General features: G+C 66.0%; 12 protein-coding genes across 12 annotated transcripts; 7 read left to right on the top strand and 5 right to left on the bottom strand.

Annotated features, from left to right (window-relative positions):
* Positions 1–270: 270 nt before the first annotated feature.
* Positions 271–2,418, top strand: PSY2 (Platinum sensitivity protein; the record flags this gene model as incomplete). Its single annotated transcript, XM_060266881.1, is given in 2 exon segments — positions 271–1,170; positions 1,189–2,418. The coding sequence occupies 2 exon segments, from the start codon at positions 271–273 to the stop codon at positions 2,416–2,418; spliced, it is 2,130 nt and encodes a 709-aa protein (XP_060122864.1).
* Positions 2,419–3,400, bottom strand: YAF9 (NuA4 histone H4 acetyltransferase complex and the SWR1 complex subunit; the record flags this gene model as incomplete). Its single annotated transcript, XM_060266880.1, has 3 exons — positions 2,419–3,029; positions 3,051–3,357; positions 3,380–3,400. 3 exons carry the CDS (start codon positions 3,398–3,400, stop codon positions 2,419–2,421), a joined length of 939 nt encoding a protein of 312 aa, XP_060122863.1.
* Positions 3,401–3,459: 59 nt separating this feature from the next.
* Positions 3,460–6,555, top strand: MJAP1_002947 (uncharacterized protein; the record flags this gene model as incomplete). Its single annotated transcript, XM_060266879.1, has 1 exon — positions 3,460–6,555. One exon carries the CDS (start codon positions 3,460–3,462, stop codon positions 6,553–6,555), a length of 3,096 nt encoding a protein of 1,031 aa, XP_060122862.1.
* A 465-nt stretch (positions 6,556–7,020) lies between these two features.
* MJAP1_002946 (uncharacterized protein) lies at positions 7,021–8,341 on the bottom strand (the record flags this gene model as incomplete). The annotated part of the gene is made up of 4 exons (XM_060266878.1): positions 7,021–7,100; positions 7,123–7,273; positions 7,324–7,441; positions 7,476–8,341. The coding sequence occupies 4 exons, from the start codon at positions 8,339–8,341 to the stop codon at positions 7,021–7,023; spliced, it is 1,215 nt and encodes a 404-aa protein (XP_060122861.1).
* A 50-nt stretch (positions 8,342–8,391) lies between these two features.
* Positions 8,392–14,554, top strand: GEF1 (glycerol ethanol, ferric requiring protein; the record flags this gene model as incomplete). Its single annotated transcript, XM_060266877.1, is given in 4 exon segments — positions 8,392–11,740; positions 11,755–11,843; positions 11,866–12,133; positions 12,156–14,554. 4 exon segments carry the CDS (start codon positions 8,392–8,394, stop codon positions 14,552–14,554), a joined length of 6,105 nt encoding a protein of 2,034 aa, XP_060122860.1.
* Positions 14,555–14,592: 38 nt separating this feature from the next.
* ERP1 (emp24p/erv25p- protein) lies at positions 14,593–15,249 on the bottom strand (the record flags this gene model as incomplete). The annotated part of the gene is made up of 1 exon (XM_060266876.1): positions 14,593–15,249. The coding sequence occupies one exon, from the start codon at positions 15,247–15,249 to the stop codon at positions 14,593–14,595; it is 657 nt and encodes a 218-aa protein (XP_060122859.1).
* Positions 15,250–15,325: 76 nt separating this feature from the next.
* Positions 15,326–15,931, top strand: MJAP1_002943 (uncharacterized protein; the record flags this gene model as incomplete). Its single annotated transcript, XM_060266875.1, has 2 exons — positions 15,326–15,372; positions 15,490–15,931. The coding sequence occupies 2 exons, from the start codon at positions 15,326–15,328 to the stop codon at positions 15,929–15,931; spliced, it is 489 nt and encodes a 162-aa protein (XP_060122858.1).
* A 102-nt stretch (positions 15,932–16,033) lies between these two features.
* On the top strand, positions 16,034–17,833 carry MJAP1_002942 (uncharacterized protein; the record flags this gene model as incomplete). The annotated part of the gene is made up of 2 exons (XM_060266874.1): positions 16,034–16,247; positions 16,272–17,833. 2 exons carry the CDS (start codon positions 16,034–16,036, stop codon positions 17,831–17,833), a joined length of 1,776 nt encoding a protein of 591 aa, XP_060122857.1.
* A 285-nt stretch (positions 17,834–18,118) lies between these two features.
* HSS1 (Homospermidine synthase 1) lies at positions 18,119–20,023 on the top strand (the record flags this gene model as incomplete). Its single annotated transcript, XM_060266873.1, has 1 exon — positions 18,119–20,023. One exon carries the CDS (start codon positions 18,119–18,121, stop codon positions 20,021–20,023), a length of 1,905 nt encoding a protein of 634 aa, XP_060122856.1.
* Positions 20,024–20,411: 388 nt separating this feature from the next.
* MJAP1_002940 (uncharacterized protein) lies at positions 20,412–22,901 on the bottom strand (the record flags this gene model as incomplete). Its single annotated transcript, XM_060266872.1, has 1 exon — positions 20,412–22,901. The coding sequence occupies one exon, from the start codon at positions 22,899–22,901 to the stop codon at positions 20,412–20,414; it is 2,490 nt and encodes an 829-aa protein (XP_060122855.1).
* A 55-nt stretch (positions 22,902–22,956) lies between these two features.
* Positions 22,957–23,499, top strand: NIP7 (ribosome biosynthesis protein nip7; the record flags this gene model as incomplete). The annotated part of the gene is made up of 1 exon (XM_060266871.1): positions 22,957–23,499. The coding sequence occupies one exon, from the start codon at positions 22,957–22,959 to the stop codon at positions 23,497–23,499; it is 543 nt and encodes a 180-aa protein (XP_060122854.1).
* A 64-nt stretch (positions 23,500–23,563) lies between these two features.
* RRP8 (25S rRNA (adenine(645)-N(1))-methyltransferase) lies at positions 23,564–27,787 on the bottom strand (the record flags this gene model as incomplete). The annotated part of the gene is made up of 4 exons (XM_060266870.1): positions 23,564–25,583; positions 25,630–25,646; positions 25,690–25,964; positions 26,242–27,787. 4 exons carry the CDS (start codon positions 27,785–27,787, stop codon positions 23,564–23,566), a joined length of 3,858 nt encoding a protein of 1,285 aa, XP_060122853.1.
* Between the last annotated feature and the right edge of the window lie 99 nt (positions 27,788–27,886).

The raw sequence follows: 27,886 nt of genomic DNA, 5'->3' as shown, positions 1-27,886 counted from the left end.
GCGGACGAGGCTCAAGGTACGCTCCTCTTTTCGTCAACTGTTACCCGTGGACAGTACCACCAATGTGGTACTGGGCGACGTGTCAAGTTATATATCCTTGAAGACCAAGCTTGGGTCGATCGTGGCACTGGTTACTGTGCCGGCGTGTATGACGAGGCCAAAGACGAGGCGCTGCTTGTTGTCCGCAAAGAAGAGTTGTGCGAGTCGCTCGGTGACGTTGCAGACGCTGTCGAGCCGACGGGGGAGGGCGACGATCCACCCCAAAAGTACATGCTGGTGATCAGCCCGGTGCTTGCCAGCGATGATATCCTCCTGTGCTCTCCGGTGGTAAAGGATGACGTGTACCAGCGGCAACAAGATACACTTGTGGTGTGGACGGAACCCGACGGCTCTGATCTGGCGCTCTCTTTTCAGGAGCCGGAAGGATGCAACGAAGTATGGGACTTTTTGACCGAGGTGCAGCTGCACTTTATGCTCAACAAAGACACCTCGTACTCTGCCGAGGACCGGCGGCACAGCATGCGCGGCCCGTATTCCGACGAAGCCGACGAGATGCACGCTCCGCCATTTCGCCTTCCTGCGCCGATGCTCGACAATCTCGGCACGATCGAGCAGGAGCTGCGCGAAGCGTGCGCGCAGAGTCCGCTGCGCCGCGAAAAGGTGGTCGAGTGGCTGTTGAACGAAGACTATATCCGAAAACTGATACCCCAGTTCCACGCGGCTGAAGAACAAGAGCTGCTCCCCCACTTGCATCAGCTGTACGATATTATGAAGGTGGTTTTGACAATGAACGACAATGTCATTATTGAGTATCTGCTGGAAGATGATGTGTTTTTTGCCGCGATCGGCATGCTTGAATACAACCCCGAGTTCCCCAGACTCAAAGCGTCCTACCGCGACTATTTGCAGCACCACGCCCACTTTCACCAGGTCGTCGAGTTCGAGGACCCGAATGTGGTGACCAAGATTCTGGACACATATCGTTTGATTTACCTAAAGGATGTGGTGCTTGCACGATTGCTGGACGATGCGACACTGTCCATGATCTCCTCCCTCGTCTTTTTCTACCAGAGTGATATTGTAAATTACTGCGTCGGCAACAAGCAGTGTCTCGACCAGATCCGCGAGATTGTGCAGGCGGTCGAGGTGCCTGGCCGCAAGCACGAGGCGGTGCTTTTTCTGCAGCAGCTCTGTTCGATGGCCAAGCAAATTCAGCTGCCCGGCCGCATGAGCCTCTTTCGCAGCTTGGTCGACCGCGATTTGCTGCAGGTGGTCGAGTACGCGCTCGTACAGCCCGAGCCGGCGATTCGCAATGCCGCTGCCGAGATCCTCACGGCGACGATCGAGTACGATGCAAACAGTGTGCGTGCGTATATCCTGGCGCAAGTCGCGAAGCCGACGCGCCCTCTGATGCGTCTCCTCCTGGACCTGCTGCTACAGCACGGCAACTTGGGCTTTAAAGGGCAGATTGCCGAGGCGATTCGTGCGCTGCTTGACGTGAGCCTCGAAGGGATTTCCAACTCGCCCATGGCGCAAGGGAGTATGCTGAAAGCCAGCAGCGACCCTGAGCGTTTCCTCACGTGGCTGTACAAGAGCGACATTGTGCAGCTCTTCAAGCCGCTGGAGCGCCTGCCGACGTTTGCTTCGCTGGACGGCCCCCTTTCGCGCTTCTCGCAGGAAGATATTGCGCTGTACACGCACCTGTGTGAGCTGCTGTGCTATATTGTGTCGCAGCACTCCTTCCGGAGCCAGTACTATATGCTCACTTCCGAGATTGGAAAGCACGTCGGCGCGCTGTTGCATGCGCGCGAGAAGCCGATGCGCCTCGCGGCGCTTCGCGTATTCCGTGCGTGCCTCGGGAGCAGCAACCAGTTTATGCACCGCCACCTAATCACGATCGGCGTGTTACAAGAGCTGCTGGACCTGCTCGAGCGCGAGGCGCCGCGTGACAACCTCGTGAGCAGTGCGTGCCTCGGGTTCTTTGAGCAGCTGCGCAAAGAAGGCATCCGTGTCCTGATCCAGCACCTCGTCGAGGAGCACAGCGAGCAGATGCAGCGTCTTAGGCGTATTCCGTCGCTGCAGGCGTGCTTTGCGGGTCTCGCGGTGGAGCACGAGGAGCGTGCGCCCACGCCCGAGCCGGAAGACGACGCGCAGGACGAGGAGAACTACTTTGCGTCGGAAGAGGCGCAGCCCTTGGTGCCCTACGGCGACGAGGACGAGGAGGCGAGCGAGGCGCTCGACCGCAGCGTCGATCGCGTGCGCCGCCGCGTGCCTGACGACGAAGACGACGACGACGAGATGCTCGGCCGCCTCGCAAAGCGTTCGCACACGGCGCCCAAAGCGCACGGGGAAAAGAAGCTTGCCTTGCGCCTCTCGAGCGAAGGGCGCCAGCGGGCCGAAGGGCGATCCAGTCCGTAGCTATGAAGGGTATGACGGGCGTTCTAGCGTAGCGAGTTGCGTGCGAGCGTCGCGCAGGAGCTTTTCGGTCTGGATCAGCTTCTCGCGGTCCGCGTCGAGCTGGTGCACGGCGTTGGCGCGCGCCAGGTCGATGCGATCGGCCTCGGCACGCTGCGCCTCGAGCGAGAGCGCCTCAAAGAGGTGGCCGCTCGGCGTGTGCACGGGGTGCGGCGCCTTGGCGTCCTCGCCCGCGTCGCGGGCCTTGCAGTATGCCTCGTAGTCTGCCGCGTCGGCAAATGCCTGCGCCGACGTTGCGGGCCACGGCGTCGGGGGATTCGCCACGAGGATCTCGTAGAACGCCTCGAGCGGTTCCGGAAACACGATCTCTTCGTACTGCCACGAGTGCACCGCCGGCGGAAGCGGCGGCGGCGGCGGCGGCGCCGTGCCGTCGGCCGGCGCCTCGGGCGGCGGCACCGTCGTGCCCACCGGCCCGCTCGGCCAAGGGTGCAGCTTGAGGTGGTGGAGGATCGTCAGCGGCTTCTCCCCCGCCTCTGGCACAAAGAAGATCTTGATCTGGATCTCAAACTCGCCCCATCCTGTCTCGGTCACGCTAAACGGCGAGCGGTCGATGTCTGGTGAGCGTCGTGACGTACTTCGTGTAGGCTGTGCGTAGGTCTCGTGCAAGCGGAACTGGACGCGCTTGATAAAGTAGGACAGGTCGTCCTTGTTGCCGACCGCCTTGTGCAGGTCCACCTCGCTGTCCCGCAAGCGTGTCCCGATCGTGGCATTCGGCTGCGCGTCGTTCTTGTCGGCAGACCACGTCGCAAGCGGCGCCGAGGCCGCGCTGCGCACCGCGACCGTCCAGCGGTGCGTGTGGTCGGGCGGCGCACTGAGGCGCTCCTCGGGAGTGAGCGGCGTCGCGGTCGACCCAATGAGGATCGGGCGCGAGATGGCAAGGCCCTGCGTCAGTCGCGCTACGCACCCGCATCCGCTTCGAGGCCATGGTGGTTTAGTCAGCCGTTTTGTGTCTTCTGCCACGACTCGGCGTCCCCACCGGTGGCGATGGGCACAGCGACGGCCGCGCTGGGGCGCGGCTTTAGCTTTACATCGTCGCTCTTTACGCAGGATGCGCTCCAGTGGCTCTGGGCGTACACGGTGGAGCTCCCGCCGCACCTCTTCAAAAAGCCGGCGCGCACGCCGCTCCGCGCCGCGCCGCGCTCGCTCGGCGTGCGCAGGCTCGAGCCGGGCGTCGCGGTGCCGGCGCAGCGGCGCATGCGGCAGAGCGCGGCGCGTACAGGCGTCGCGACACCGACGATCGCGCCGATCGACGCGCCCGCGCGGCGCGCGAGGGCCGCCGAAGCCCTCGAAGGAATTGATGCAAGCGACGTGGCGAGCGTGCGGCGCGGCGCACGGCGCGTGCTGCGCCTCGAAAAGACGGGCGACGCGGCAGAGCGCCTGGATACCCTCCTGTGCGCTGCGCTCGCACAGGAGCGCCCGTTTCACGAGCACGCATGGCTCGCTGCGCTGCAGATCGAGACGTCCGTTGCGCGGGGCGCACACCACGACGCACTTGCGCAGCTCTCGGCACTTTTGGACGCGCACGCCGAGCTGCTCAAGGAAGTGCGTGCACTGGGCGACGCGGGCGCGATGCAGCGCCTGCGGCACAAGCCCGGCCTCGCCGTGCTGTACCATGCCGCCAAGGCGGTGCTCGGCGAGGGGCGCCGGCGCGTGCAGGCCGAGCTGCGCACCGGCCCGTCCGCCTCGGCGCCGGCGCTCGCCGCGTGGCTGTGGGCGAATCCGCTGGCCCTCGCGCTCGTCCAGCCCGTCTTTCCCAAGGTGTGCCAGGCGATCTATACCATACTTGCCGCGCTCCCCAATCCGGTCGGCGCGGTGCGTGCGCTCGATGCGCACCGCGCGGGCCTCGTCGCGGCCGCGCTCGCGAACCGCCATGCGCCCGAGACCGCCGCGCAGGTCGTGCTCGAGTGCAGCCGGGTGCACGGCATGCCTCCCGAGCCGCTCGTGCGGCGTGTGCTGCGTGTGCTGATCGAGGGCGGCGGCCGCCGAGTCGTCATTGCACCGCTCGTGCAGCTCGTCGACACGGACGAGGCGCAGCACGCGACGCTCCGGCTCTTGGCGACGTACGACGCGACGCACGGCGACGCGGACGGTGTCGCACGCCGCCTCGCGCGCCTGCCCGAGGCGATGGCCGCGCCGATGCGTGTGCACACGAGCCTGCTCCTCGCCGCGCACGCGGGCGACGTCGAGGGCGTCGAGGCCCTGTACGAGACGAGCTTTGGCCGTGCGCTTCGCGACGCGTACGAGCGTCCCGACGCGGAGCCCTATGTATACCACCTCTTGCTTGCGTACGCCGCGCGCGACGACTACCTCGGCGCGCGCGGCGTGCTGGACGCGTACAAAATGCACCGCGCGGTGCCCGAGCGCATGTTCCTCGTGCTGCTGCGCATTGCCGCGCGGCACGCCGACGCCGACGCCGCGCTGCACCTCGTGCTTGAGATGGAGGCGTCGTTGGTCACCTCGACCACGATCCTGCACCTTGTGCGTGCGCTCGGCGCTGCGCGGCTTGCCGACCGCGCCGCGAGCGTCATGGCGTACTACCGTGCACAAGGCGTCGTGCTTGGGCGCCGCGTGTACAATGCGCTGCTCAACGCCTATGTCGAGGCCGGGCACTGGAGCGCGGCATTTGGCACGTTCCGGTACCTGCAGCAGCACCCCCGTCCCGCGATGCGCCCCGATGCAGCGGTGTACACGACGATGCTCAAAGCGCATGTGCTGCGCGGCGCGCCCGTCTCGCGCGTGCTGCGTCTGCTCTGGTCCATGCGGCGCCACGGCCTGGTGCCGGACGAGCGCACCTACGCGTTGGTGCTGCAGAGCGCGTGCGACGCGCGCGACCTGCGCCTCGCCGAGTCGCTCTTTGAGCTGATGGACGAGGCGCTCGTGCCGTCGCACGGCGGCGCGACACTCCACCACTATACGATCCTCCTGCACGCCCTGCTGCGTGCCGGCAAGTCGCGGCGTGCGCGGCACTACCTCGACGCGATGCGTGCGCGGGGCATGGAGCCGAGCCCGGTGACGTACGGCGTGCTGATCCGCTCGTACGCCGAGAGCGATCCGACGTCGCACGTCGCCGGCGAGCTTGCGATGCAGCTCACCAAGAGCGCCGCCGCCGAGCGCCGCACGACGCTCGGCGAAGGCGTCGCGTACGAAAACATGCTGCTCCCCCTGATCCACGTGCACAGCCGGCGCGGCGAGCTCGAGGCGGCGGACGCGCTCTTTGCGCAGCTGCGCGCCGCGTGTGCGCCTGCGTCGCCGTCGCTGCGGGCGTGGACGTCGCTGCTGAATGCGTACCGGTACGCGGGCGACGTCGAGGGCGCGCTGCGTGTGTGGGACGAGCTGTACCTGCACACGATCGAGCGGGTGCCGTCGGTCGGCGCTGACCAGCGGAGCATGCTGTGCTTCCCATTGTCGATCATTATGGCCACCCTCACGCACGACGGGCAGTTTAAGCGCATCGCACAGATCTGGCAGCGCGTCAAGCGTGACGGATTCGCATTTGACGCACACAACTTTAACCAGCTCGCCGTGGCGCTCGCGTGCTCGGGGCGTGTGTGGGAGGCGCTGCAGGTCATTGAGCAGGTGCTGCCCGAGCGCCCGCCGGCGCTGGAGAGCGCGCTTGCCCCGCGCATGCTCGCATCGGACGCGCTGCGCGACGAAGAGGCGTACGCACGCGATCCCCTGTACCAGCCGCCCGCGCCCAGCGCCGAGGGGCCGTGGGCGCCGCAGGTTGCGAGCGTCGCGCGCCCGCCGAACCGCCGCGCGGCCGTCGCCGACGTCGATCCCGCGGCCGCCACGCTCGACGGCGACGCGCCGGATTCCGCGTGGCTCGACCCCGCGCTCCTCGCGCCGTCGCACGCGTGGTTCGCCACCTACGACACGCTACGGGAGGTGTGTGCGGCCATGGACCGCATGCCGAAAAAGACACGCGCACGCAAGCGCGTGCGCACCGGCGTCGCCGGCGCAGACGCCCTCGCCGCGCCGCCCGAGCTGGTGCCCGCGGCCGAGGCGCTGCACGCGTTCCCGATCGCCGCCGCGCGCCTCGCCGAGTACGAGCAGCGCGCCGCGCGCTGGGACGCGCCATAGTATACCCTCACGTGATGCAACGCGTCGGTGTTGCTTATGCCTCGTTCGATGCGGCGCACGCCCCTCGCGGAGCTGGACGCGGCCGAGGTCCAGCGGCGGTCTGCCGCCGAGGCCGGCAAAGGAACGGGCGGGGGCACGCCGCCCCCGCCGGATACACGGCGCGATGCGGCGGCGCTCGCACAAGCGTCGCCGCTCGCGACACGCACCCACCACACCCGGCAGCACGCGGTGCGTGCGCACCTCACGCCGCCGATGCCGCGGCGGCGCGTGCGCTCGCCGCGTGCGCCGTCCGTCGCGGCGCTGATCAGCGGCCTCGACGACATGTCGCTCGGCCCGCGGTGCCCCAGTTTTGCAGTGTACCAAGACCCCCGCGCGACGGACCATCCGCCGCCGACGCACGTGCTGACCCGCGCGATGCGCGCGGCGCACGATGCAAACGACAAGGAGAATGAATGGAAAGATACCCTATGACTCGTCCCTCGCGCGTGGCCGCCGGGCGCTCGGCGTGCCGGGCGCCGAGCCCGGGCTGCCCGGCTTTTTGAGGACTGTGTAAGTAGCACGACGTACGGCTCTGGAAGAAGCTGTGTAGCACCTCGGTCTGCTTCGGCGTCGTGACGCCCGGCGAGTTGGCCTGCGGCTCGAGGTCTGCGGCGGCCATCGTCAGGCGCGTGCGCCGCGGCGTCTCGTCGGGGCGCGCCTGCTGCTCGGCGAGCGCCGCCTCGACCGCGGGCATGTCGAGCGTCGACGCGGCGACGGGGGGCCCAGGACGTTGCGTGCGGCGCCCGGGACGTCGTCCGCGGACGCCTCGCCGGACGCCTGCTGCTGCGCGTAGAGCTGCGCGAGGAACGCGGCAGAGTCGGGCATCGGCACCGCGGCCTGCGCCTCGCTCGCGCCGCGCGGGGGGGACGCGCTGCGCGTACTGCGTGCGCAGGACGTCGGCCCCGCCGAGGTCCGCCTCCCACGCCGCGGCCGTGTCCTGCGACGAAAACGACTCGTCGAGCACCGCAATTTTGCTCCACGAGTCCCAGCTCCGCGGGACGCACAGGAGCGCCGCGTCGTTGGTAGAGGCCGTGCCGGCGCCCGTGGCGAGGAACGCGCGCGCGGCCTCGAACGAGCCGGGGCGCTGCCGCGACGTCGCGACGATCCCCGCGCCGTACCGCATGGCAATCGTACGCACGACCTGCTGCACATAGTCGAGCTGCGCCTCGGTAATGTGCCGCTCGCTGAGGAGGTGCGGCACCGCGTCGCTCTTGGCGAGCACAATCGTGATCTCCACGCCGAGGTTTTCGGCGAGGAGGCCGGGGGGGAGCGCGCGGCCCCCGCCCAGCGCATGCACGCGCTCGTGCTGCATCGCAGCACGCACCGCGTCCTCGTCGGGCGCGTAGGCAGACCCCACGACGTGGCGCACGAGCGCGAGCCACGCCTCGAGCTGCTCGACAAACCGCCACGGTGCGTGCCAGTCGAGCACAAGCACAAAGCGCGCGCCACGCACCGCATGCAGCGACGCTCGCCCCTCGCTCACCGGCGGGAACGCGTACGGGAGCGTCGCCGCGACGCTCGCGTCCGCCGAGTGCAGCGTATAGACATGCACGAGCCCGTGCTCGTCGTGTGTGTAGGTATAGTCGAGCGCGCCGGCCGCCTCCTTCTTTGGCGCTTTCGCACAGATACTCGCAACAAGCGTCGACTTGCCCGACCCCGGATCGCCGAGCACGACCGTCGTCGCGCCGGCCTCGCGCCGCGCGCCGGCGAGCAAGGCGCTCCACACGCGTTCGCCCGCGGCGGCCATGGTGGAGGTTGTGGAGGTGTGTACTTCGTTTCTTCCCTCGTCTGTGCGCCATGCACGCCGAGCTGGGCGGGGAGGAGGAGCGCCTGGAGCGCTTCCGGCAGCGCTCTGATGCGAGCACTGCACGTCTCGCCGAGCTCAAGGAGGTGTTTGCGCAGAAGCGCAAAGCGTACATTGCCAGCGGCGTGCTTCCCGACCCCGCGCGCCCGGGGTCGCTCGAGGACGCCAGCAAGCTCGTCGGGACGTGTGCAGAGATGTGCCCCGAGTACGAGCGCCTCGAGCGCGAGATCCAAAAAGAACTCGATCGGCTCGAGGTATACCCCGGCACGCTGAAAGCGAATCCCGCCGCGGCCGTCAAAATCTACCGCCGCCCGGCCGCGGGGCGCGAGCTGCCGCTGCCGGAAGAGGTGCGGCCAGCAGACGTGTTGCGAAAGACGCTCGACTACCTGTTCCACGAGCTGCTGCCCGCGGATCCGGGGGACGCGCAGTTTGCGCACGTCCAGCCGTTTCTGTGGAATAGGACGCGCGCAGTGCGCCAAGACTTTATCGTCCAGAGCGACACGGGGCGCGTCTCGATCGAGTGCCACGAGCGCATCGCACGCTACCACATCCTGTGCCTGCACTGGAAGGGCGGGCGCGGCGCCGAGTCGTGGAGCGAGCAGCAGGAGCTCGAGCAGCTGCGCAAGACACTCCGCAGCCTGATTGAGTACTACGACGACCAGCGCATGGCGGGGCACACGTGCCCAAACGAGCCCGAGTTCCGCGCGTACAACCTCATGATGCACGCGCGCGACCCGGAAACACTGCGCGAAGTCGAGCTGCTGCCTACGCCCGTCTTTCGCGCCGGGCCGATCCAGCTCGCGGTCGAGCTGCGCGGCCTCATCCAGCGCTCGAACCTGCTCGAAAAGCGGGGGAACCCGCGCAACACGGAGGCGACACTCAATTTTTATACCAAGTTTTTTGCACTGCTCAGGACGGACCGCGTGCCGTACCTCGTCGCATGCCTCGCCGAGAACCTCTTTCCGAGCGTGCGCATCGGCGCTGTCAAGGCCATGATGCGCGCGTACATGCCGCAGCACATGGGACTCCCGATCGCATTCGTGGCTAGCGTGCTGGGAATGGACACGCACGAGCAGTGCCGCGCATTCCTCGAGAGCCTCGGCGTAGAGGTCGAGCATGTGCAGGGCACGGACGTCGCGAAAATCAACAAGGCGACAGTGCTCGACGAGGACAAGTCGTTTGTCGCGCCTTTCAGCGAGTGGGTCGAGGAAAAGAGGGGGGGGGTGCCGTGCCAGGCGATTATCGACGGAGGAGAGGCGAGAAAAGGTGCGCATGGCGGGGGGGCTGCGGCGTCAGAACGGCCGGTTGTGCCGATGCCCAAGCTGGCGCTGCCGCAGCGTAGCATGCCAGACAAGGCGGCGCCTCCTCCTTTCGCCGTTTCGTCGGCGTTTGCCCCGCCGGCCGCGCGCGCTCCGGCGCCGACGACAGCGCCGACGCCCGCGTTTTCGTTCGCCCCGGCGCCGCCCGCTCCGGCTCGAGCGCCTGCCAAAGCCCCGGCTCCTGCCCGGGCTCCGGCTCCGGCTCCAACTGTGCCCCCCGCGGCGCCTATTCGCGCACCTGCGCCGCCGCTCGACAAGGCACCACCCCCGGCCCCTGCGCCTGCGTCTGCGTCTGCGTCTGCGTCTGCTCCTGCTCCTCGAGCGACGCACCCCGCGCCCGCACCGCCGCGCCCCAAGGTGCCGCGCGCCCAACTCGCGCAGGGCCTTGCATCGCACCTGTGCACCGACGCGGCCACGCAGGCCACGCACGACATTGCGCACGATGCACTTGCCGCCGAGCACCGCCGCCGCCGCCATGCGCAGCGTGCATCTCTGGTTGACCGCCTTGCGCATGCCCTCGAGCAGCGCCTCGAGCAGGAGCCGGTCGACGATGCGGTGCGCGCCGCGGCGCATGATGCTGCGGCACGCACGTTTCACCGCCGCGCCGTGCTGCGCCGCGCCTGCGCGCGGTGGCGCACCGCGCTGGCTGCCGCGCAGGACCGCGCGGTGCAAGCCGCGCGCCTCCGCGATATCCGCGAGCGGCTGCAGACGCTGCACGCCTCGGAGCAGCCCGTGATCCAGCCCCGGCGGCTCTTTGAGACGCCTAAGCGGCGCGCATTTGACACGCCCAAGCTGCCCCGCGCATTCGAGACGCCCGAGCTGCCCCGCGCATTCGAGACGCCCCGCCGCCCTCTGTCGCCGCTCGACACGCCCGAGCCGCGCAGCCATCTGTCGGACCGCGCGCTGCAGACGGTCTACTCGGCGGCCGCGCGCCAGCGCGAGCGCCTGTGGCAGCGCGGCACGTTTGCCGACCTGCTCCTGCAGCACTTTGTGGTGCTGTCCGAGGACGCCCCGCCGCCGCCCGGCGCAACGTACACCGTGTCGCTGTGCCTCCCTGCGCCGAGCGCCGCGACACTGTGGCTGCGGAATAAGCTCGATCTCGACGACGACGAGTGTCTGTACGACGTGCACGATGCGAGCGTCGCGCTCGCCGCGAGCGTCCGGCCGGATACCGGCCTCTTGCTCTTTGCATGCAGCGAGGCGCAGCTCGCGGATGCCGCGCGGATGCGGCAGGTGCAAGGGCGCGTGCGCGAGCGCCCCCGCCTTTTGCTCATTGCGTGGACGCGGATGCAGGTGCACGTCGTGTGCCGCGTGCTCGACCGCCGTGCGTGGGCGCAGGTGAACGTGATGCTCCTGGACGATGCCGCGTGCGATGCCGACGAGGCGTTTGCCTACGCGATCCACGGCCTCGTGCCTGCGATTGCATGGCACGAGGAAAGCACGCCCGCGCTGCGCCCCGCGATCGCGCCGCTCTACGACGTGTGGCGCGCGACGGTCGAGGCGATCGCAAAGCTCGACGGCGCGCCGGCGTTTGCCATGGCGACCGCCCTGACGAACCTCTTTCTGCGGCAGGTCGCTGCAGGCAGCGGCACGGACGAGGTGCAGCTCGCGCTGCCGGACGCCTCGCCCTATACCCCCCTCGCCGCCGCGCTGCACCAGCTCGACGCGCTGCCGTGGAGCGAAAACAGCGCGACGCGGCTGCTGCGCGCGCAGCTGATCGAGGCGCCGCTCTTTTCCGTGGCCTGGTACCTCGAGCAGGTCGTCGCGGAAGTACTCGCACGCCTCGGCGACACGCCGTGCGTGATCGAAGCACGCGACATGGCGCAGCTCGAGGCGCTCGGCCAGCAGGCCCTGGCCGAGCTCGCCCACACGCGCCCGACGCGCAAGCGCCCCGCGTCCGACGTGCCAGTGACGCCAGTAAAGCGCGTCGCCCTCCCGTCCACGCCAAAGCCCAAAGCGGCGGTGCGCACCGAGAGCCTCGACCGCCTGCGCAAGCTCATGGCGTCCACCGCGACGCTCCTCCGTAGCCCTCCCTAGCCTCCACTTCGATGGAAAGCGCACGGGCGGCTCCGCCGACGCCGGACCTGCGCGAAGACGTGCTGGAAGAGACGAAGCACTATGAGCGTGTACGTCCTGCGACTAATGCAGTTTTCGACCGTGGACTGGGTCGTCGATGGGCGCCGTGAGCGCGTGAAAATGATGCACCAAGAGGCCGAGGTACAGCGCATCGCCGAGCAGGTGCACGAGCAAGGCTCGCTCGCATGGCGCGGCCTCGACCTGCTGGCCGCGCGCCTGCCGTTTGGCGCGTACGTGCGTGGGGCGCTGCAGTCGATCGGTGCGCTGGCAGGGCCGCTGCTGTACAAGCTGCACACCGCGCTCCTCTCCGCGGCCGAGAATGGTGTTGTGGTGTTGGTCGGTACGTCGCGCGACTCACGCAGGGATCCTCATTGGCCTTAATATGGCAATGATCAGCGTCGTGACCGAGTGGGTGTCCGACCTAAAGATGGGCTACTGCTCCACGGGCTGGTGGCTCAGCAAAAAGTTCTGCTGCTGGGAGCAGATGGACCCCGCCGGCCCCGGCGCCGCGTCGGTGCCCCCCGGGATTGCGGCCGCCGCGCAGGCGACCGCGACGACGACCGTGAGCAGCGCACTGGTCCAGGCGACCAAGCTCGCGCTGCGTGCCAACGTGTCCGAGCCGGCGCCCATTGGGCCGGTCGAGACGTGTGCCGAGTGGATCGAGTGGGCAGAGTGGACGCTGCCGGCGTACCTCGTCTACATTGTCATGTCGGTGCTCTTTGCGTTTGTGTGTGCGTTTCTCGTCAAGCACTATGCGCCGTACGCGGCCGGGAGCGGCATCTCCGAGATCAAGTGCGTCCTCTCAGGCTTTATCATCGACGGCTTCCTGTCGTTCTGGACGCTGGTCATCAAGAGCATCGGTCTGCCGCTCGCGATCGCCTCGGGGCTAAGCGTCGGGAAAGAGGGGCCGGCGGTGCACGTCGCGTGCTGCATGGGCAACGTCGTCGCGCAGTTCCTGCGCAGGCTCGTGCCGAGCCAGGCGAAGCTGCGTGAGCTGCTCACCGCCGCGAGCGCGGCCGGCGTCGCCGTCGCGTTCGGCTCGCCGATCGGCGGCGTGCTCTTTGCGCTGGAGGAGATGACGAGCCACTTCCCGGCGTCGACCATGTGGCGCACTTTTTTGTGTGCGCTCGCGAGCACCGTCGCGCTCTCGTTCATGAACCCGTTCCGCACCGGCAAGCTCGTCTTGTTCCAGGTCGAGTACTCGCGCGACTGGCACTACTTTGAGCTGGTCTTTTACGTGCTGATCGGCATTATGGGCGGCCTCTATGGCGAGTATGTCGTGCGCTACAACCTGCAGGTGCAGCGCTTCCGCCGCAAGCGGCTCGCACAGCGCGGCGTCGAGGAGGCCGTGTTCCTCGCGGGGATCACGGCGCTCGTCACCTACTTTAACCGCTTCCTGCGCCTCGACATGACCGAGTCGCTCGAGGTGCTCTTTCGCCAGTGCGAAGGCGCGAGCGAGAACGACTTGCTGTGCCAGTCGCGCGTCCAGTGGTCGATGGCGTTTTCGCTCCTGGTCGCCACGGTCCTGCGCTTTGTCTTGGTGATTCTCTCGTACGGGTGCAAGGTCCCGGCGGGCATCTTTATCCCGTCGATGGCCGTCGGCGCCACGTTTGGGCGCATGGTCGGCGTGCTGGTCAAGGCGCTCCAGACGGCCTACCCGGCGTGGCGCCTCTTTTCGGCGTGCACGGCCGGCGAGCCGTGCATCACCCCGGGAACGTACGCGGTGATGGGCGCGGCCGGCGCGCTTGCGGGCGTCACACGCATCACCGTCGCGGTCGTCGTCATCATGTTCGAGCTGACCGGCGCGCTGACGTACATTCTGCCGATCATGCTCGTCGTCGGCACGGCGAAGCTCGTCGCAGACCTGCACGGCAAGGGCGGCGTGTCCGACCGCGTGATCAAGTTTAATGGTTTTCCGTTCCTCGAGCAGGAAGACCACGTATTCGGGACAAACGTCGGCGCGCTCCTGTCCCGCCGCCCCACCGTCCTCTACGCCGACGGACAGACGCTCGCCGAGGTCGAGACAAAGCTCGCACACGGCGCGTACAAGGGCTTCCCGGTCGTCCAGAGCGAGAGCGACGCGACGCTGCTGGGCTACGCGTCGCGCAGCGAGCTGCGCTACGCGGTGCGCAAGGCCAAGTACGAGCGTGCCTTGCCGCGCACCGCGCGCTGCCTCTTCCACCCCGCGAGCTCAGAGGCGTTTGCGCTCGCGACGACGCAGCGCAGCGAGCCCGAGGTGGGTGCGGACGACTTTTGGCGCTTCTTTCGCCCGGCGCCGCAGCCGTACGACGACAGTTTTGCGGAAGAAGAGATGGACGTGCCTGCACCCGAGGAGGAGCACGCCGAGCTGCCAAGCATCGAGCTCGGGGCGTGGGTCGACCCCACGCCGCTGGTCGTGCAGCCCGACCTGGACCTGGAGGTGGTCGCGGACCTGTTCAAGCGCATGGGTCCCCGCGTGATCCTCGTGGCGCAGCGCGGCTTGCTCGTCGGCATGGTCACGATCAAGGACCTGCTCAAGCACGTCGCGAAAGAAGAGCACGACGAGCTCACGCGCGAGGCCGCGGCACTGCCGACGATCGACGATACCGGCGCCGAGTTTGGCATCGGCACCGGCGAGCTCGAGCGGACCCTCGACGCGGTCTATGGATGGTGCGTGGGGCAGGCGGCGCGTGTGCCGTGGCCCGCGTTCCTGCGTGGGCCCCGGGCCAGCGACCATGTCCCCCTCACGACCCTCTACGAGCAGGAGGGGGCGCATCTCTAATTGTACAGTAGCATCATGTATATTGTGCCCCGGCGCAACTACCTCAGCTTTTTGTCCTCAAAGAACGTCCGCAGGTTGCTCAGCTGCCAGATGCACGCTGCGATCAGCGTACAGATCTGCACGAGGATGCACCAAAAGGCGCGCGCGTTGGTGGCCTCGCTCAGGTCGCGGAACTTCATCTCGCGCTCGCGCTGGTACTGCTGCTCCTTGCGCAGGTCGCGCATCTTGGCATTCAGGCCACGGGCGCGCGACAAGAGGTCGCTCGAGTGCTCGCGGTCCGCCTCGGTATTTGGCCGGTGCGAGTCGCCAAGCACCACCTCGAGGTGCATGCGCACCTCGGGCAGGCTGCCGTTCTTCATGCGCGAGCCGTGGTACTCGGTCTGGACGCAGATCTCGTGGTTGCCGGCCTCGTGGGAGGTGAAGGCGAACTTGCCTTCCGGCTTGCCACGCGCAGAAACCAGCACATGCTCCGATTCGATGTGCTTCACCACAACACCAATGTCGAGGTCGGTGGGTATATCATAGTGGGACTGCACGTCGTCCCATTCTTCCGTGTAGTAGTGCGCCACGACGATCGTGTCGAGCGGCAGCTGTTCGTAGAAGCATTTGCTCTGCCCCGCCTCAAAGTAGAAGTAGAGAGAGCACACGCTGCGCGCGAGCGCGAGCACAAACAGGACCAGCCACAAAGGACTCATTCGCGTGCCCCGTGCAAACAGCAAGGCAGGAGCGGCGCACCGCCGCCGGGGTGTGATTCACGTGACTACCTCCACCATGGCGGCCGCCGGCGGGGAAGGCCGTGTGTACCAGATCAGCCAGGGGTTTGCGCGGATCCTGCTTCCGTTCAGGAAGCGTAGGGAGCCGGTGCGGCACCCACACAAGCTGCTGAACCAGACAGAGCGACTTGATCTACGGTACGTCGCGCTTCGTTGACGCAGCGCGTCGCAGCGCACCTTTGATGGCGCCTATGTGCGCACCGCGCTCGGCCAGCTCACTTTTGCGCTGACCGTGATGCGCCTTTTCCAGAAAGAGTTCTTCTGGATTGGTCTCGCGAACTGCGTGCTGGCCGTCGGGCTATTTATTACCGCCGCGCTGCGGTACCGCATGACGATGCAGTACGAGGAGAAGGTGAACGAGATGGTCGACCTGCGCAAGGCGCACAATATGCGCGTCGAAGAGGCGCGCGAGGCCGCGGCGGTGGCCCGCGGCGCGCCGCACGACGCACAGCAAGGGGCGCCGCCGCCGGACGACACTACGGCCGACGACCACGACTACCTGCTCCTCCCGCGCTTCCACACGGCCGGCAACGTCGTTGCGTTTAGTACCCTCTTTATCCTCTTGGTCGAGATCGCGATCACCCTTCTCATTGTCTATCTCTAGCTGTACCATAGCCCACTGTGCACTGACCGCCTAAACACGTGACACCGGAAGAAAACCCAACGCACGCACGCCCCGGCGATCCTCGCGCTTTTCCCCATTATCATGTCGGCAGCCGCGTCGCAGCCGGTGCCTGAAGGCCAGCACGAGGCCCAGAGTACCTCGTTGCAGCACCAACGCCCCCTCTTTGCCGGTGAGGAAGAAGAGTTTGGCGATGAGGAGCTCGGGGACGACGTCGACCTCGGGGTCGGCCAGTACGGCTCCCAGTTTAGCAACGCCAACGGCGACGAGTACACGATTTCTGAGACGCTCCAGCAGAGTACGTGATTATGGCTAACGGCAGACGCATCGCAGCCTTTGGACGCTCAGCAGGTCGCCGCCGCGCAGGCCGCGATTCCCGAGCAGGTCCGCAAGTACCTGACCCTGTTTCAGCAGGCCATTGCGAACAACTCGGTGATTGACATCAGCAACGCGTACGAGTCGCACTGGAACCGCCTTACCGAAAAGTTCTACCAACGCAGCGAGTGGCCCGACGCGGAGATCATCTCGCCGCTTGTCGGCGACGACCAAAAGTTCTTACTGCTGTACCGTGAGCTGTGGTACCGCCACGTCTACTCGCGCCTGACGCCCGACGGCGAGGACCGCTTCCAGTCGTACGATAACTACTGCGACTTTTTCAACTACGTCCTGAACTCCGAGGGCCCGGTCTCGCTCGAGCTTCCCGTGCAGTGGCTCTGGGATATTACGGACGAGTTCATCTACCAGTTCCAGTCCTACTCGCAGTGGCGTTCCAAGGTCTCGAACAAGTCCGAATCTGAGCTGCAGCTCCTCCAGGACAGCGGCGTGTGGAGCGCATACAGCGTGCTCAACGTGCTCTACTCGCTCATCCAAAAGTCCAAGATCACCGAGCAGCTCATCGCGAGCGACGAGGGCAAGGAACCGGAGGAGGTCGCGGGCGAGTTTGGCTCGCGCGCGCTGTACAAGACGCTCGGCTACTTTAGCATCATCGGCCTGCTGCGCGTCCACGTGCTCCTGGGTGACTACACGCTCGCGCTCAAGATGCTCGACCACATTAACCTGAACAAGAAGAGCGGCTTCTTGAACCGTGTGACGGCGTGCCATGTCACCGCCTACTACTACGTCGGCTTTGCGTACATGATGATGCGCCGCTACCCGGATGCCATCCGCGCCTACTCGCACATTCTCGTGTTTGTGATGCGCCTGCGCCAGTACCACACGCGCAGCTACCAGTACGACCTGATTAACAAGATGGCCGACCGGATGTACGCGCTCCTGGCGATCTGCTGTTCGCTGTGCCCGACGCGTCTCGACGAGAACGTGCAGACGGCCATGCGCGAAAAGTACGGCGAGCAGTACTCCAAGATGACCAAGGGCGACGCCGACGCGCTGAATGCCTACCAGGAGCTGTTCCTCTACGCGTGCCCCAAGTTTATCAGCTGCAACCCGCCCCCCTACCACGATGCGGAGGCGCTCAAAGCCTACATGCAGAACCCGCCCCTGGATCCGGTGCAACACCAGCTGAAGATCTTCCTGTCGGACGTCAAGGCGCAGCTGTCGAATGTGCACATCCGCTCGTTCCTCCGCCTGTACACGTCGCTTGGCACGGACAAGCTTGCGGGCTTCCTCGACGTCGACGACGAGGAGGTGGTCGAGATGATGATGGTGCTCAAGAACAGCACGCGCAACTTCAAGTGGACCGAGGGCGGTCTGCTCGAGGGCGAGGTGATCAACACGAGCGATCTTCAATTTGCTATTGACACGGATATGGTGCACATCGCCGAGGCGCGCATTGGCCGCCGGTACGGCGACTGGTTCGTGCGCAACGCGAGTCGGATGAACAATGTGTTGCTCGCCACGCAGCGCAAGCCCCTGCCGCTGCCGTGATCGGATGAGGTCATACCGAAATCGCTGGAACCGAATGGAATCGGGCAGCTCACGTAATCGGTCGTGTTCCGCAGGATTGTCGTGTAGATGGGCGAATAATTCGAGCCACATGGCTAAAAAAGTGGAGGTCGAAGAAGGGCAAGGAAACGCGACGAATCTTTCCTGAGCATTCTACTGGGTGCTGGCGGATGCGTGGAGGCGGCCCCGTGGCTGGGTCCGACCACAGCTGCAGATATAAAATAAGGGGGGGACGGCCCACCTCCTCTCTTCATAAGATCTGAAATCATGACCAAGGCTGTTGGTATTGATCTGGGTACTACCTATTCGTGTGTCGCCGTCTGGCAGAACGACCGTGTCGAGGTCATTGCGAATGACCAGGGCAACCGTACGACCCCGTCGTACGTCGCCTTCACCGACACGGAGCGCCTGATTGGTGACGCCGCCAAGAACCAGGTGGCGATGAACCCCCACAACACGGTCTTTGACGCCAAGCGTCTCATTGGCCGCAAGTTCTCCGACTCGGACGTCCAGTCGGACATGAAGCACTGGCCTTTCAAGGTCATCGACCGCGATGGCAAGCCCGTCATCCAGGTCGAGTACAAGGGTGAGGAGAAGCTCTTCACTCCCGAGGAGATCTCGTCCATGGTCCTCCTCAAGATGCGCGAGATCGCCGAGGCCTACCTCGGTGGCGACGTCAAGGATGCCGTCGTCACTGTCCCTGCCTACTTCAACGACTCGCAGCGTCAGGCTACCAAGGACGCCGGTGTGATTGCTGGCCTCAACGTCCTCCGTATCATTAACGAGCCCACCGCGGCCGCCATTGCCTACGGTCTCGACAAGAAGAACGAGGCTGAGAAGAACGTCCTCATCTTTGACCTGGGTGGTGGTACTTTCGATGTGTCGCTCCTGACCATTGAGGAGGGCATCTTTGAGGTCAAGTCGACTGCCGGTGACACCCACCTTGGTGGTGAGGACTTTGACAACCGCCTTGTCAACTTCTTTGTCCAGGAGTTCAAGCGCAAGAACAAGAAGGACCTGACCACCAACGCGCGTTCGCTCCGTCGTCTGCGCACTGCCGCTGAGCGTGCCAAGCGCACCCTCTCGTCCGCCGCCCAGACCTCGATCGAGATTGACTCGCTCTTTGAGGGTATCGACTTCTACACCTCGATCACCCGTGCTCGCTTCGAGGAGCTCTGTGGTGACCTCTTCCAGCACACGCTTGAGCCCGTCGAGAAGGTGCTCCGCGACGCCAAGATCGACAAGGCGCAAGTCAACGAGATTGTCCTGGTCGGTGGTTCGACCCGTATTCCCCGTGTCCAGAAGCTCCTCCGTGACTTCTTCAACGGCCGCGAGCTGAACAAGTCGATCAACCCCGACGAGGCCGTTGCCTACGGTGCCGCCGTCCAGGCCGCCATCCTTACCGGTGACACCTCGGAGAAGACCCAGGACCTTCTCCTGCTCGATGTTGCCCCGCTCTCGATGGGTATCGAGACTGCCGGCGGTGTCTTCACGCCCCTCATCAAGCGCAACACCACTGTGCCCACCAAGAAGTCGGAGGTCTTCTCGACCTACGCCGACAACCAGCCCGGTGTGTTGATCCAGGTGTTTGAGGGTGAGCGTGCCCGCACCAAGGACAACAACCTCCTCGGCAAGTTTGAGCTCTCGGGCATTCCCCCGGCGCCCCGCGGTGTTCCCCAGATTGAGGTCACCTTTGACGTTGACGCCAACGCGATCCTGAACGTGTCGGCCGCCGACAAGACGACTGGCCGCTCGGAGAAGATCACGATCACCAACGACAAGGGTCGCCTGTCGAAGGAGGACATTGAGCGCATGGTCGCCGACGCCGAGAAGTACAAGGCTGAGGACGAGGCCGCTGCTGAGCGCATCAAGGCCAAGAACGGCCTCGAGTCGTACACTTACAACCTCCGCAACTCGCTCAACGAGGAGGCCTTTGCCAGCAAGCTCGACGCTGCTGACAAGGAGAAGCTCAAGAAGTCGATTGACGAGACCATCGAGTGGCTCGACAACACCCAGGAGGGCTCGATTGACGAGTACACCGACAAGCAGAAGGAGCTTGAGGAGATTGCCAACCCCATCATGCAGAAGGCCTACGGTGCTGGCGGTGCTCCCCCGCCCGGCGGCGAGGCTCCCCCTGCTGAGGACGGCCCTCAGGTCGAGGAGATCGACTAATTGCGTCGATGAATCGCGCGCATTCTATAGCACGAGAGATATCCCCATACTGTAATTCAGTGGACTTGTGACGAATTGAAAAACTGTTTGCCTCTAAGCACTAGGACAGCGAGCCTTGTCAGAAATTTGCGCGACGCCACCCGGAACCAGAACGGGGGAACTATGGCCGGGCCGGGGGCGCCACGCCCGCCACGCCTTGGCACGTCCGACTTACCTCCACATGTGCACGAGGTGGCCCAAGCTCCCAAACTGGCCCTACATAGAAGGCAGGATCCCGCTGTGGAAATAAAATCAAACGGAAATCAGCTCATATGTGGACAGGGAGTACGCTGCGCTCGATAAGTCCATTCAGTAGCCACACCCCTCTTGTTGTATGTGCACTATGTCATTAGAATTTGCGCTGAATCGGGTCGATGCGCTGGCCCATCTTGGTCGTGACGCGCGGCAGCGTCAGGCGCTGGTGCTGCGTCCGTGTGTTCCACTCCGAGCCAATCGGCTGGCGCATCGCTGCCTCGTACTGGCTCGCGCTCGTGTAAGGGAAAGGCAGGTCCTTGGCCTTGTACTTGGCCGCCTTCTTGTCGAGGCGCTCGTTGATAATCACATTGTCCATAGCGCGGTCCTTGCGCTGCGTGGGATCCAGGCCAGGCAGCTTGCGAACGTGCTCGTGCTTCTTGGGTTTGCGGCGCGCGCCTTTGCCGCCCCATGCGCCCCAGCCCGGGAGCTCGGTGGACTCTTCGCGCGGCGCGTCCTGGCGAACCGCACGCTGCTTCTCACGCGCAAAGTCAAGTGTCACGTCGTCGCCCGCAAACGCCTCGGCGACGAGGTCGCGCTGCTGCATCGGCATCAGCGTCGAAGCCCGCTTGCCGCGTCCACGCTTGCCGCGGCTGTGCTTGGTCACTTCGACCATCTCGCTCGCGCTCTCGTCCGAGTCCTCGGCGCGCTCCATGTGCGTCGAGGGGTCGATATCGAGCGTGGCATCGTCGGCCGCGGCGTCGCGTGCCTCGGCGCCGCGTGCGGCGTGGCGGGACTGGCGGTGGGCCGCGCGCGTCGCCGCGCCGCTGTCCTTGCCGACCAGCACGCTATTCTGCTTCTTGGAGAGGGCGGACGACGCCTCGCCCGTCAGCCACGGGTTGGCTTCCGAAGAAGAGGGATGCGCAGCGCGCTCGGGAGCGTCGCCAGCCGGGCGCTCGGCTGGCTGGCTTGCGGTGCGCTTCGGCGCGTTGTGGCTCGCCGCCGGGCGGGTCGGCACCGCGTCCGAGGAAATCGCGCCGGAGCCGTACACGGCGCGCCCCGTGCGGCCGACGCGCTGGATCGTCTCGTCGTCCTCCTCGTCGTCCTCCTCGACGATCGCAGAGCGCAGCTCATTGATCGAGTCGTCGGCCTCGCGCCGCTGCCGGTCGCGTGCGTCCTTCATAAACTTCATCTGAAAGACGTTCTTGCCGGGCTTGCCTGCCCTTTCCATCTCGGCCTCAGTCTGTGCATCGCGTGCGCGCTCGCGTTGTGCGTACTCCTCGAGCTCGTCGAACGCAGCGTCGCGCGACGCGTTGGTATCCTCAAAGTCGTCCTCGTCCTCGTCCGAGTCGTCGACGTGGATGCGGCGGCGCAGCGCGTCGCCACGCTGCAGCTGCTCTTCAATAGCAAGGCGCGCTTCCTGCGACGCGTCGTCGTTGCGGCCGAGGTGCGACTTGGCCCACTTGCCCGTGTTCTTGTGGCGGAGCGTCGCGCGTTCCTTGGCGCGCTCCTGAGCGGCCTTGAGCGACGCCTCGTCCTCGCCCTCGTCGTCGTCTTCGAGGTCCTGGGCGGCGGCCATCTGTTGCGCGAGGCGCTCACGCTCGCGGCGGTGCACGCGGCGGTATGTCTTGCTCTTGATCTTGTTGGCGCGGCGTGCTTTTTGCTCCATGCGGAACATGAGCTCGCGCATCCGGCGGAGCTCCGCCTGGCGGGCCTGGACCTCGGCAGGGTCCATGTTCTTCATAGCGAGGCCCTCCTGCTCGGCGATCTGCTTCTCTGTGAGGCCGCCCGACTCGAGGAGCGCCGCCACGTCCTTTTCCATGTCAGTCGACGGCGTGAAGGAGGCAGTGAGCCCCGCGTTGCTCGGCGCGGCGGGCTGCGCCGGCTTTTGCAGCGGAAACGAGAGGTGCTCTGCCTCGCGCAGGCGCTTGATGGTCGGTGCCCAGCCCTGGGCTTCCTCGCGCGAGAGCGCATAGGCCGCCTGGCGGTCGAGACGGTCCTGCTGGATGCCTGGCAGCGGCGCATGCAGCGCGCCGCCGCCCCGCTTGGACGCGACGGGCTGCCCCCGCGCATTGGCCTGTTGGAGTGCGCGCACTTCCGACGAGACACGCGCGTCCTGGCCGAGGTTCGACACGAGGTCCTCGAGGCGGAGCTTGGCCGGTCCGCCGGCCGCGTCCGAGCCCTCTGGGAGGACTTCGTTGCGTTCCGCCTTGCGCGAGCGCTTCTGAGGGAGTGCTTCTGCGTCGTCGGCGGCGCGCTTGGTGCGCTGTGCGACGAGTTCCGCGAGGTCCTCGTCGAGGTCCTCGTCGTCGTACTCCTCGTCCTCGTCGCTGTCCGACGGGTAGTGCACGTCCTCGCCGCCGTCCAAGAGGTTACTGAGTGCGACGAGGTCGTCGCCCTCATCTTCCTCAAAGTCGTCCGGCGTGTCCCCCCGCGCCGTGTCCTTTTCGATCGCGAGGTCCTCCTCGTCCTCGCCAAACGCCTCGTCCGAGTCGATTTCCTCGTCCTCGCCGTCGAACCCCTGGTCCTCGTCCGAGTCGTCGAGGAACTTGGGCATGCGCACCTGCTGCTCCTCCTCGCTTTCCTCCTCGTACTGCGGCCTTTGCGGCGCGCGGCCGCGCGCTGCAGGCTTGCCACGGCGCACCATGGCACTAGTCGAAAAAGTGGCCACGTGGCAGAAAATTTGCTTACCGACTCCTACGATGCGGCCGCTGACGGATGCCGAGTCGACGACGCTTTTTGAGAAGCTCGCGCACTATATCGGAAAGAACCTGGTGCATCTGATCGACCGCCCGGATGATCCGCACGTCTTCCGTCTGCACCGCGACCGTGTATACTATGTGTCAGAGGCCAACATGCGCCTCGCCGTGTCGATCGCCCGCCCGAACCTCATGTCGCTGGGGACGTGCTTTGGCAAATTCTCCAAGACGGGCAAGTTCCGTCTGCATATCACTGCGCTCGACTATCTCGTGCAGTACGCGCGGTACAAGGTGTGGATCAAGCCGAACGGCGAGATGCCGTTCCTGTACGGCAACCATGTGGTGAAGGCGCACGTTGGGCGCATCACCGATGATACCCCCGAGCATGCCGGTGTCGTCGTGCTGAGCATGAGCGGCGTCGGCCTCGGCTTTGGCGTCACCGCGCGCTCCACGACCGACACGCGTAACATGGACCCGACCAACATCATCGTCTTCCACCAGGCCGACGTCGGCGAGTATCTCCGCGACGAGGAGACGCTCTTTTAGTGTACTGTAGCCTGGCATACAATTCATTACACAGGTGCCTATGCACAACACAGCCGGGGTTATCTTACTCATTGTCTTCGGGGGACGGGTTGCGTACCGTGAGCCGCGCAGGCGCGTGCTCCACCGAAGCGGTCTCTGCCTCGGGGACATCGCTCATGCGGTGCACGGCGTGCGTGGGGTACTGCGCCACTGGCGCCTCGGACAGCGCCGAGGGCTGGGTGTGCGTTCCGCTCGGGAACCACGCGCTAGACAGCGCAGGAGGGTCCCAGTCGCCGTGGTCCGCCTGGCTCTGGCCCTCGTGGTCGCTAAAGGGCTGCTTCGGGCCGGCCTGCGCGTCGGGCGAGGGGTGGCCAAACTGCACCAGCTGCGCGGGCTCCGGAACAAAGCCCGCACCAGACTTTTCAGAGGCGCGGCCCACACCGCTCGCCGTCTTTTCGTCCGAGACGACCGGTGCAGAGGGGCCGGCCACGTACGACGGAGGCCCGGCGCTGTCGATCGGCGCACCGAGGTACGCCGCACCGCCCGTCGGCGAGATCGGCGCAGCAGCACGCGTAATGTCGGCCGACTGGTCGGCCGTCGTGATGGCCATCGGGGCAGCCGCCGCAGCCGGGGCAGCCGCAGCCGGCGCCGCGTACGCCAGCGCCGAGTCGTGGAACTCGGGTGCAGCGGTGTACTGCGACGCATGGCTCACTTGGCTTGGCGCAATGTCGTAGTCATTCGAGGTCGAGGTGCGCTCGGAGGCGTGCGCCGACTGCATCGTCGGCACGCGCTGGGGAACACTCGAATGCTCCGAGTACGCCTCGCTCGGCGCCTGGAAGGGGTTCTGGTACGCAGCAGCCGCGCCGGCGACCGCAGGCGGCGCGCCGGGCACAGACTCGTACAGCGGCTGGTTGTACGAGAACTGCGAGTCGCTGGGAACGTTGGAGTACGCGCCGCGCTCCGAGGCACCGTTGCCGACGCTCGTGTTCGAGTAGTACTCCATCGCGTTCTGGCGCGAGCCAATGTCGCTCGCGTAGGGGTCGTCGGCCATCGCAGGGAACGCACGCGGCAGCTCGGTGCTTGCATAGTGGTTCGGCGCGTGGTAGCCGGGCGACTCGTAGTACTGCTGCGAGGCAGCGGCCTCGGGCGAGTAGTGGTACGGCGCGGCCTCGCTGTGCGACTGGGGGTAGTGCTCCGCCTCGGCCATGTCCTCGTCGTCGTCGTCAAACGGCGTACGCGTCGTCGCCGCAGCGGCCGACGCGGCAGCGACAACGTCCGCGTCCATCTTCTTCGCCTTCTGGCGGCGGTAGAGGAACCAGGCGAGGGCGGCAAGCAGACCGACCGCCACAATACCGACAGCAGCAAACGTACCACCGACAGCGCCGTGGTCGTGCCAGTAGCTGTTGTTGTCGTTCTGGTCACTGTTCAGCTGACCCTGGGGGTGCAGCGTCGTCGTGTGGTACGAGAACGAGGTCGTGGGCGTGCCGTTCGTCGTGAAGACGTACAGGCTCGTCGACGTCGAGTAGCGGGCGCCCGACGAGTCGCTGTCGCCACCGGCGCCGCCACTGCTGCTGCTGTCGCTGTTGCGGCTGCTGCTGCTGTTTTCGCTGCTCGTGGGGCCCGAGTTCGACGAGCTGCTCGCACCGCCAGCACCGGCGCCGCCGCTGCTGCTGCTGCTGCTGCTGTTGTCGCCGCCGCTGCTGCTGCTGTTGTTGTTATTGTCGCTGCTGCTAGTGTCGCTGCTGCTGGTCGGGCTCGAGCTCGGCGAGGTGCTTCCACCGCCGCCGTTTCCGTTCGAGGTCGGAGAGTCCGTGGGGCTCGAGCTCGGCGAAGTGCTTCCGCCGCCGCCGTTTCCGTTCGAGGTCGGAGAGTCCGTAGGGCTTGAGCTCGGCGAGGTGCTTTCGCCGCCGCCGTTTCCGTTCGAGGTCGGCGAGTCCGTGGGGCTCGAGCTCGGCGAGGTGCTACCGCCACCGCCGTTGCCCCTAGTCGGCGAGCTGGAGGGCGAGTTGTCGTCGCTTGTCGGCGACTGGCCGCCGTTTCCGCCGCCGCCCGTGGTCGTGCGGGTACGCGACGAGGACGACGATTCGGGTGAACTAGAAGGGCTGCTGGATGAGTATGTGCTCGAAGGGGACGATGAGGAGCGCGTCGAACTGATAGACCGCGTACGGCTCCCGTGTAAGCGGGGTCCTACGCGGATGCGCTCATACGTACCTGGAAGAGCTGTCCGAGGAGGATGAGTCCATGGTAGACGAAGAAGAGTGGCTGCTGCGAGTGGAGCGCGAGCTCTGAGTCGAGGAAGAAGAATCCGATTCGCTGGAACGATCCGACGAGGACACGGGCGTGCGGTTCGTTACCGGCGACCGGGTGGGCCGAACGGAGTCGGACGTGGTGCTGCGTTCGGAGCGGGACTCCGAACTGGGAGAAGAGCGCGTCTGCGACGAGCTGCGGGTCGACTCGGAAGAGGAGCGCGTAGAACTGCGAGTAGACTCCGAAGTACTGGAGCTGGCAGTGCTGCTAGATGATGATTGGCGTTCAGAAGACCGGGTCGTGTCCGAGTCTAATCGTCAGACAAAGGGACCTACCCATCAACCGTTCCACTCTCGCTCGTGGAACGACTCTGCAAGCAGCAACAGCCCCTCGCGCCCATTTTCCGCGCGACGCCGGCCGCGCGCCGGGATTCCGGGGTGGTCACGTGAAATTAGTCAGGTCACGTCGGTTGGGCTACATCGCTGGCGCGCACAGACTATCGGCGCTTGTACAAACAAGGCTTGAGCACAGACGCGCCTTGGGCAATCAGCATCTGCTGCGCCTCGGCGGCCTGCGCGCTAGTTCCGACCGCTGACCGGATGGCGGCGGGGGATGCGGACGCGTCGAGCGCGCCGGGGGGGGCGGGCGTGCGCTGCGTCGCCTCTTTCGTAAACTTGACCAGGACAAAGTGCGTGTTGCTCGTGTCGGCCCAGTCCAGGCGGAATCCGAGCGCACTAATCAGCGCGACAAACGCATCGGTAGATCCGGTAGATCCAAGACGGCTCGCGACTTCGGCAACAAGCAGCTCGCCATCGACACGCAGGATGCGCCACGCCTCGGCGATCATCTCGACCCAGTTGGTGCCCATAAGACTCAGGCAAAAGACACACACGTCGGCCATCGCAGGCTGCACCGCGGGGGGCGGCGCCCAGAGCAGGCCAAGCGGCGCGGCGACACCGGGGAGGGGGAGCGCGCCGATCTGCGCAGCGTCCACTCCGCGCACCCAGCCGTCCGGCGTATCCAGGAGGTCGTACGAGAGAATGTGCTTGCCGGATGGCGCAAGCTTCTGCGCAAGACCCGCCTCGCCGGCACCGCAGTCGACGATCAGCGCGCCGGGCAGCTGCGCGGCACGCATCGTGTGCGCCGGCCCTTTTTTCTTCATCTCGCCGAGGAGCAGGTCGGCGAGGCGGTCGACGGGGTTCGTCGGCCACTTGCGTACTTGTTGCCGGAATCCGTCGTGGTACTCGTCAAAGAGGTGCGGCTCGGCAAGCATAAAGGAGCGAGCCTCGCGCGATTCATTGGTATAGAGGCGCTCGTTGATCGAGCGGAAGCGAGCGCCTTTGAGGCTCGTGAGCATCGACGATTGGAGGGCCGTCAAGGGGGCGGATGCGTCGGATGGAGTAGAAGGGGTAGAAGGGGCAGCAGGGATAGAAGGGGCAGCAGGGGCAGCAGGAGCCGGTGCAGATGTCGCAGACACCTTGGACGGCGTCGGAGCCTTGGCTGGCACAGGTGTCTCTTTGCTCGCCCCTTTGCTCGCCTCCTTGGTCACCTCTTTGCTCACTTCCTTGCTCGCTTCTGCCTTTCCATTACTCCCTTCATCCCCTTCGCTCTTCTCCGCCTCGAGACGCTGTTTCTTATTCCACTTCTTCCGCTGGTTCTTGCTCATCCCCTCGACTTCGGGAGGTAGCGTCGCCTTCGCCGCCTTGTGCTTCGCCTCGGCAGCCGCAAACGGATCCGCACGCCGGCGCGGCGCGGCCTTGCTCACCGCCGCCGCCTTGCCGGCATCGTCCTCCTCGTCACCCGCCTCTTCGCGCACCGCCTCGTGCGCGCGCTTCTTGCCTTTGCCGCCGAGCTGCGCACGCAGCTTCTGGTCAGCAGCCGAGTACGACGTCTTCTCCGACTTGGCACCTACGCCGAGCGTCGCCGAGCGGCGTGCGGGCTCGGCGCGCGTGGTATTCGTAGACATCTTTTGTTGCGGCAGACGCGCCATAATGTCGTCCGCCAGCGTCGAGCGCTGCTGCTGCAGCTGCTGCTGCAGCGCGCCCAAGTCCACGTCGCCCATCCCAAAAAAAGTGGCGGTGGTTTAGTAAGCAAACTCGGGTGTCGGTCGCCGCGCTGGCGAAGTCTCCATCTGCGACCTTGTGTGGATCTCCGCGCGAGA

Source organism: Malassezia japonica, chromosome 5 (genome assembly GCF_029542785.1).
Source record: "Malassezia japonica chromosome 5, complete sequence".
NCBI lineage: Eukaryota > Fungi > Basidiomycota > Malasseziomycetes > Malasseziales > Malasseziaceae > Malassezia > Malassezia japonica.
Note: the sequence above shows the minus strand (reverse complement) of the source record. Positions and strands in the feature narration are given on the sequence as shown.